This window comes from Artibeus jamaicensis, unplaced genomic scaffold (genome assembly GCF_021234435.1).
Source record: "Artibeus jamaicensis isolate MK-2021 breed Jamaican fruit bat unplaced genomic scaffold, CSHL_Jam_final scaffold_833, whole genome shotgun sequence".
Taxonomy (NCBI): Eukaryota; Metazoa; Chordata; class Mammalia; order Chiroptera; family Phyllostomidae; genus Artibeus; species Artibeus jamaicensis.
Genome location: NW_026522056.1, coordinates 18,711,524 through 18,720,192, shown reverse-complemented (window position 1 = coordinate 18,720,192; position 8,669 = coordinate 18,711,524). Strand labels below are relative to the sequence as shown.

Sequence of the window (8,669 nt, the reverse complement as noted above, 5' to 3'; positions counted from 1 at the left end):
GGCTCCCGTGAGCAAGAGGGGAAGATAATGGAGACCGACCAGCTCAGCTGTTGGGAAACCCCAGAAACTTGTGGATCAAAGACCCAGAGCCCAGAAACAGCATTCTTCCCTGTTGTGGAGCTATGAACGCGCCCTGAGCAGTGTAACATTCCTGGGTAGTGCAGTCCATCTCGTGTTTTCCTCTTCGTGTTGACTGCTCTGGTCTCAGCAGAGCGTCACGAGGGCCCTTTCACCAGGATTTATGACATCTGACATCTCTAGTATCTAAAAGTATTTAAGAGTTGGCTCTGAGTCTGTTGCTAAACTGGTTCAAGTAAGTAAATCAGCTATGAGCTGAGTTTATTTTGAGGTAGTTTCCCCCATACTTTGACCCTGCTTTGAGATAATGTGGTCATGGGTGAGTTTATATGCCTATGAGAGTTTTTTGAGATGTTTTTTTGGGATGAATGAAATGAATCACTCTGTCCACACAGATGGATGGAGACTTGCCAGCACAATCAGACCTCCATGGACCTTGAGCCTGGAAAGGAAGCTTCTCTGTGGCTGTGTTTAAAGAACACAAAGGTATCCCATTTCCAGGGTGTTGGGAACCGCCCTGCCTGGTTTCAGGAGCTGTAACCCCCCCCCCCCATGGCTAAGGCTGAGTGAGCGATCTTTGGACCATAAGCCACTAAGGAGACAAAGTGTATCTCCCCGGCAGGGGCACCCCCTGGGCCCCTTTTACTTCATCCATAACTGGCCCCCAATGCTTGATCGGTTAGCCAATGACAGGTAAGATTCCCCAAGGGGGGAACGACCTAAGACAGGCACAATCACTTAGAGGCCCCAAGGAAGGACTTGGGGGCCTACAGCCAAAGGGGGTGACGGACCCTCACCCCTTGGCTATGACATAGCCTGAGTCCTCATTCTGTCTCTTAATCTCTTGGCTGCCTTACTACCCCTGCCTGATGTAAGCCTGAGACAATGCTGGTGGTGGGTGCAGCCCTGTGCTGGAAAGGGCAGGTTCCCTAGGGTAATCAGGCCTAAGAAAGAATATGCAAAATCCCATGAAAGCTGCTTTGTTTAGAATGTTCTCAACTAAATAAGGGTCCAAGCAAGAAGTGAGTTTGTTCCTCAAAGTTTTATAGCTCTTTAGCTATCTGACCCTGACTCAAAATAGGCCCTCAAGAGTTCCTTGGTATCTATTGTTTGTCCTTATTGCCTGACAATGATTAATGAGCTTTACCTGTATTCCTGTGCAAAATGAACCCAATAAAAGTCCATTGAAGAAAAGGCTCTTGGCCCTTCTCCTTTGCGACATTGGCCACCTTTCCTCCCCAAGCAGATCATGTCTTGGTAGATTTATTCACATCTGTGGTGGCAAGGGGGGGGCCCCTGTGGGCAGAGCCCCCCCACACCAGGGGTTCCTGGTTAGACCCCCAGCCCGACATAGCTCCTGGGACATAACTTTTTTTCATATGATTATATGGCACCAGAGCAGAGGTGGGTCATCAAAACTTAGTAGCAATGCTAATAAACAATTAGACAGATGAGGTTTTAGGCTTCTACTTGGGAAATATTTTGCTGTTTCAGCTTGGTTTTCAATGCCGGCTTCCTCGATATTAAAATTTTAAAATTCAACACGGTGTCCCTCCAATTCACTAGACTCGATAGGAATTCAGTGTATATATATATATCCACAAAGACATTCCAAAATCAAACACGCTCCTTCAAGGGGTTTGCAATTTTAAATAACGTGAGCCATGTCACAGAACACTTTGACTCCTCATTCTCGGAGGGTAAGAGGACTGAAGGTGGTGGGTATTTATTCACTGTACAGTAAAACTGTTTCTCAGTTACACACAACTGATCACCCATTATCACAGGCTACGATTTGGTTTGGAACACACTGGGGAGCTTCTCATGGACAAAAGCGACACTAATGAGATCGGTCCATTAAACGGCAGCTGAAGTGGCAGGACCTCGGAAGTGTGTGGTCCTGGAGGGATATGCTTCCATATTTTTTGGACTGTGCCGTGAGGGTTGAGGGGATAGGAGACATCTCTCTTACCTTCTTGGATTTGGTTAGTCACAGGCTAACCAGGTGAGTATCCCTAACCATAAAACTTTTGCAACTTAAATTGTGCTATGTTTTTGAGCTTTAAAGTTTCCCAAATAAAAGAAACAGTTTAAATAAAATATGCACAAAATGTATACTTTGGTACGTGTGATACACAGGCATACTACATTATTTTACAAGTTGTATTAAAATTTATTTAAAAAATACGTGGTCACATTAGAAAGCCTATTTTACAGTGGTAAAGCAGCAAATAGTTCTTATTTATCACAAATTCTAAAAAATAACCCAACTTTATAAGTAAAAAGGAACATTGATTATCATTGAAAACATTTAAATGTAAAATTACCTACTAAACAAAAACCCTTTACATTTGCGCAAGTCCAATGTCTCTGTTGGTTTTTACAGGCAGAATTCCCGTAGGGTTTTGGGCTCTATTGACAGTTTCTACCGAGTACAATAACAAAATAAAGCAGTAAGACAGCTGGGCACCAAAGGTGAAGAGCGGGTGGTCAGCCAGGCATGGGCCAGGGACACCACCCTATTGGTGGTGATACGCGGTTCCCTCCCCCTCAAGGCTGTCAGTGGGGTGCCAGGGACGGTTGGTAAGCCAGACCCCTTGGTGCCGGTTCCAGGGACCAGCCACCCCCTCCAGGAGACCCAGAGCTTCCTCTGTCCTCATCATTCCCCTTGGTGTCCTCATGGGACATTTGGAACTGACATTAAGGACCCCAAACTACCTCATTGCATATGAGGGCTTTTACTTTGTATCCTCCCCTGGTACCCTAAGACCCCAGCCAACAGGGGGAGCTACGGATGCTCGCCCTTTGCAGGCTGCCCGACCCTGGAACCAGCACAGGGTCCTGGTGTATGACCCCCACGGGGCCCCAGTGGTCAGCGAAAGCTTCTGGAGGCCAGAGATTGTGGCAGTGGCTTCAGCCATAGTGAATAAAAGCTAAGTGTAGCGCTCCCAGCAAATGGGGTTGCCGGCTGGGTTGAGCCATAACAAAATGGCTTTGAAATCAGTACGACTAAACTGTACATACAAACAATCATGAATGTTACAAAACCCAACAACTACAACAATAACAGCAATGGCCTCTCAAAACCCAGAAAACAGAAAGCCATTAAAACATATTGAAACATAATGATACAAGGAGGGAAAAATAAACTGCTGAACTACAAAGTCGAACAGCCTTCCTTTCAAATCTACATTAAAAAATGACCTGGGCTGGTATCCGGCACTACATGAACTTTGGCACTTTTCCCCTTGATATTTTAGGACGTGTTAGAGAGGGTTAAGTAGAACATGTACAGAGAAGGCACTTTTTTCCTTTGGCACTCGTACTAGTAAACAGTTAATCCCTCCCACCCCAAATTCACACTAATTGTGTACATTCTAAGACTCTACGAAGTATGATCTAATCCTTTAAAATTCAGTGGAAATTGTATTTTTGGTGTTAACTTGAAGCCCACCAGCAGAAATCAGGCAGAGAACATGGTAAGTGACACCACAGGGGCGGGAGGAAGTTGGAACCTGGGCTGGACCACATCCCAGGGTTGTGAGGTCGGAATGGGCCCGATTGGAGAGGGAAGGAGATAAGGCCGACCTGCCCCTGTGGCACTGGGGGGCGATTGCTTTCCCTTATTCTCCTGGCTAGGCATTCAAGTGAGTTTAGGAAATAATTTGCTAAATATAGACTCCAATTCAAAATACTGTAACAATTAACTGCAAAAATATGTTAGCTAGTATTTAAAATGTAAAAACTGAACTTGAGGAATCTGTTGTTAAATTTCTTTGAAGATATATTAAATGGTTCAAGTAGATTTTTTTTAAGTGGCACAGAATGTAAAATTCAAAAATTACTCATGAAAAAACTTTTAAATCTTTATTCAGAAAAATTGAGAGAGGCTCCTATCTTTTAAGGGAATGTAATTCTGAAACAAATACTTTTCATCAACTATGGTTGGTAATAGTAAAGATATATATATATCTCAACATTAGTTTTGCTTTAATGTATATAACCCAAATGAGTTTTTAGTCTTAGTTTTCCTGATACCTATCCTTTGGAAAAAGGTGAACATGTAATAATCTATAAGCTCAAATATCAGTTTTCTCAATAATTTATTTCTCAATAAATTAAATAATTTTTAAACTTGAACTTGCACAGTACCTGGTTATGTAGGGCAGGAGGGCCTTCACACAGTTATTCACAAACCATCTTCTCTTTTAAAAGAGCATCAAATAAAAGTGTTATTATAAGATGCTTCTCACCGAAAATGTTATAAAAACATATTTCCTAGTACAAAAAAAGTCATTTAAGCTGTTGCTATGCAATCACAATAATGAGAAGATGTTTCTATATTTTTTAATTTCTGGAGAGAACTTTATATAAGTGTCATTCATTTAACAGAACATTTTGGTACTCCTAAGAAAGTTAAAACAACATTTTGTTCCGAAGGTCATGAATTCCAGTGTGGGGGCAGGGAAGTGGTACCCAGGTGGGCAGTGCCGGCTTTTTCCGGACCAGCTGAGGCAGAGATGCCGAGAAGGTGGCACAGAGACCAAGTCAACGGGACACCCGAGTGTCCCCAACCCCACCTCAGAGTAGAAAGCACCTGTTACAATGTACTAGAGTTTAGTGATTTCATATTAGAAACACTATAAATACAGCTTTCCTGAACAATCTATCTATAGAAAATATCATATATATAAAATCACTATGTATTTCAAAATACTTTAAAACCTAAAAATTTTATATAAGCGTATCTTTCAATACAAAACACTGTATTATCTCTACATCAGTTGGGTTTTTTTTAAATCCACACAATGGTATTATTTCCAAAGCTCATCTTAAACCCAACCGACTTTTGCATGGACAGTTGGAATACACAGACATACACATATATATAATACATACACACTCACATAGACAGACATTTGAGTCTTCACAGAGAAAAAGCGGTTGCTGACAAAGTGTCTTTTCATAGATTTGTGTTTGCAAAGTGTTTCAATGTGGAAAAATGCTTTTTTAAACTAATCTCTGCTCCTAATGGAACACAGCGGGCATAATAATTTTAGCTGCCTGTCCCATTCTAAGAGAGTTTCTTGATTCTGTTAAGATAAGAGAGTTAAGTATGCACGTACGAAATTCCTCGTGTTCCCTGGTGCGGGGCCTATTCTAGACTGACAATGGAATAAACACAGGCCTTAGGGCACAGCTACCACAGCCAGGACTCAGGAGCATGCAGTCCTCACTCACGTCCTTCGCTCCCTGCCTGCCTAACTCTTCCCCTCCAGGGAGACAGGCAGCTTGGGAGAGAGTGCTGGGCCTCGGACATCACACGTACACGCTGGTGCTTGTGGAATGTCAGCTCTGAGTTCCATGTCAGGGACTCCAGGACTGCAGCAGCCGGAGAGCCAGGCTTTCTACTTGTCTGTTTGATGTTTCATCACTATAAACTCTTGGTTAGACCATTCAGTTGCAACTTGCTTCTTAATGCAGCAATAAAATAATGGATTTCTTGGAAGAGCTGACAGAGATGTTTTCCTTGTTTGGGGAGTAAGCTGGTCAACTGGTGTGCTTGGTAACAACCGTCCTGGGAATGTAACCCATGCACACCTCCAGCTTCATCTAGTGGACTATTTCAGGATTTGTAATAAATATATAATTCATGAGAAGCAAATCCCACTGCAGATAAATAGTCCACTATCAGAGAAGCCTACAAAGTGACACCCAGTAATCAGAGAATCTCACATTTAAAAACAAATTATTTAGTCATATAAAGGCTGCTGTGTTTCTACAACTTTCATTTGGTTAATCTTTTAGCTTAGAGTTTTATATAATCATGTATTTAACCACAATATGGTATTTCCCAACCACTGATGGGTTAGTACAGAATATTGGAGCTCATATGAGTAGCTTTAGTGTGGTCATTTAAAAATAAATGAGACTATAAGTGCTAAACTATCATGGAATGAGAGATGAAAAATATCCCTAAATGTCTGCAAAAGAAACAGTCAAATGAGATCTAAACCCTGGGATCTGAGCCAAATGCCCTTTAACATCTGAATAGGCACTGCAAAATTAGAACAAGGAAATTTTCCCTTCTTGTATCCCTTCGTTTTTTCTACTTTTGCACGTAATAAAGGTAGACTGTGCAACTGTAACCCCTCATATCTCAGACAAGAAACAGAGAATCGAAACAGAGGACTGAATTCTTTGTTTGACAAGGTTAAAGAGCCTGAACTGTGATTGGCTAGTAAGTAATGGAAAAAAGTATGAATCACCCACCAACTGCATGATGTGGAGACTCAACTAGCTGATTTTAAGTGACTTTTCAAAACAACACATCCTCACTGTTGCTATTTATGCCAGCTTTCTGGCCACGGAGACCACATTCTGGCACAAGGGTCTCGAGGACACCATGCTCAGAGAAGACAGCAGCTCCAAGGGGCGCCACCTGGTGACACAGAAGGCCACGCCTCCCTGTGCAGCAAGGTGGCTGCAAACACTCCTACTGGCTAAAGTTTTAGCAAACTGCCACACCTCGTAGAAGGAAACTCTGTACTAAACCCACCGATGGCTTTGTAAGTTATAGAAAAAGGCTCGTTTCTCATCCCCTCCTGTTACTCTTGACCAGTGACAGACGCCCAGATGAGGGACTGCATGTGCAGCACGCTCTACGTTGACATTAATTAATGAAATCTAACAAGGCGAAGCAAATTATTTCCCTAACAACACCAAGCACATACAGAACACTTTTCTAGGTGGTGACTGCCTGCATTTCAGTATGTGCAGTATATGGCACCAGTTCAAGACAAACACTGGAAAAAATGTAATGCAGTAACAGCAAAACACAGACAACTTTTACCATTTGTATTCCCCGACACACAGACACACACACACACACACACACACACACACATTATTTGGGAGATACTCAGCACTAGGAGAGAGCTCAGGTTTCCTCAGGTACGTAACTCATTACCTGAGGAGGTGCTGTCCAGGTGAGTATAAATTAGGGGGAACTATGTCCGCAGCAAGCCCATGACAAGCCAGCACGGCGCCGCCGCCCTGTCCGGGCCACTCAGTGTGGGGTGTGCTCGTTAAGACTGTGGACTCCGCTCCAGCGAGCATTAGCACTCGCTCGTCTTTTCACTGAGTACAAAGGGTAAGCTGAGGCTTCTTTGGTGGTGGTCGTGTACCTGGAAGGCGGATTTTTCTTCCGTTGCTGCATGAACGGTGTCTGAATATGAGTCTTCGTCATCATCTTCATCCCTTGGATTGCTCTCCAGGCTGTGTCTAATGCCGTAAGTGAAGTAAATCAGGAACCCTTACAGAGAACAGAAGGGCAGCATTTTAGGTGGGCAGGAGATGACTGCCGGGACATGAGAATCCAGCACCAGGGCTCCCTGCCATCTCTCCCTCTGCTACCTGGAAGCATTCGGGGGGAGTGCAGCACCCCCCACCGGAGGGCCTCGCTCAAGCGTTTTCCTGGGAGAATGCACACCTCCATTTTTAACACCCAATCCTTGTAGAACGTAGGGTTCTCTCAGTAAGTGCTTTTCAGATGTTTATGTAGAAAAAAATTTATGAATTTTCTCAAAACTCGATGCTACATTTTAAACAATAGGATATATGGGGCAAAGTCTCAAATTACACCCCAAATACAAGGGGTGAATTATCAGGGTGGCCATCAGCTATCCTGGAACACACGCCCTGTATAAGCAAAGGGGACATGTGTGTGCCTTCCAGAGGTTACTGTCCCCAGGAGAGGCTGAATCGCTGCGTCCAAAGCAACCATTTGCTGACAGCCATGCTGACGGGCATCAGGAAGAAAGGTTTTAAGTGCCCTCGCAAAATAGTTTATTGCTTATTTATATAGGGGCATTTTGCTGGGTTTTAGTTATTTTTTAAAGATTGGTTGAGAGTTTTGTAAGATGCATTATCGTTTTCCCCTTTAAAGATCATGGGAAGCAGGCTGCAATTAGTATGTTGGTATGTCTAATCATCAGGAATGATTCTGGTTTCTCTCCGATTCGCAGAGGTTTGAAGGTCCAGCCCTCCCTGTTCTCAAATAAAGGTACTACCATCGCCCTGTTACAAAGAACCCGAGGCACAAAGCCAGGGAGGTAACTTGTTCTGTTCAAACACAGAGAATATGCCTCTGTAATCATTGCTTTGATCCAAGACAAAGTACGTTAAGCCATGGCGAGCTATGATTTAAGGAAAGAAGCAGTGGTTTTTTTGGAAAGGCAGGAAACGTGGAGAAGTCTCCATTAGATTAGGAAGAGATGCTTCTGGGCTGGGGGAGTGAGTTTCCCAGTCCTGGGCTTTGGGGATGTGGCCTCAGCTTCCTGGCAGCACCTGGGGAGGTGGCAGGGCCCCAAGGACCCCTGAGGGCATAGCCCACTGGCCAGTGATTCCTGATGGGATCCCGCCCCTAAAGCAAAAGAGCCACCCACCAGATGGAGCCATCTGGACAGAAAGAGAGAACAGCCCACTGTAACCTGTGTGGATGGATGACCTTTGACCCAAGCCCCCACACACAAACACACACACAATTCGTTGGCACTCTGTAAGATTCCCCAAATATAGGCAAAATGCCT

At 43.7% G+C, this 8,669-nt stretch overlaps 1 protein-coding gene across 4 annotated transcripts in view; it reads right to left on the bottom strand.

The window, feature by feature from the left end:
- Nucleotides 1–4,164: 4,164 nt before the first annotated feature.
- Nucleotides 4,165–8,669, bottom strand: part of SLC7A2 (solute carrier family 7 member 2) — a 54,784-nt gene continuing 50,279 nt past the window's right edge. For all 4 annotated transcript variants that reach the window (XM_037128774.2, XM_053659815.1, XM_037128769.2 and 1 more), the window contains one exon: nucleotides 4,165–7,393. In XM_037128774.2, coding sequence (XP_036984669.1) covers nucleotides 7,197–7,393 — 197 coding nt within the window. In that variant the 3' untranslated portion in view covers nucleotides 4,165–7,196. The remainder of the gene's footprint in view (nucleotides 7,394–8,669) is intronic.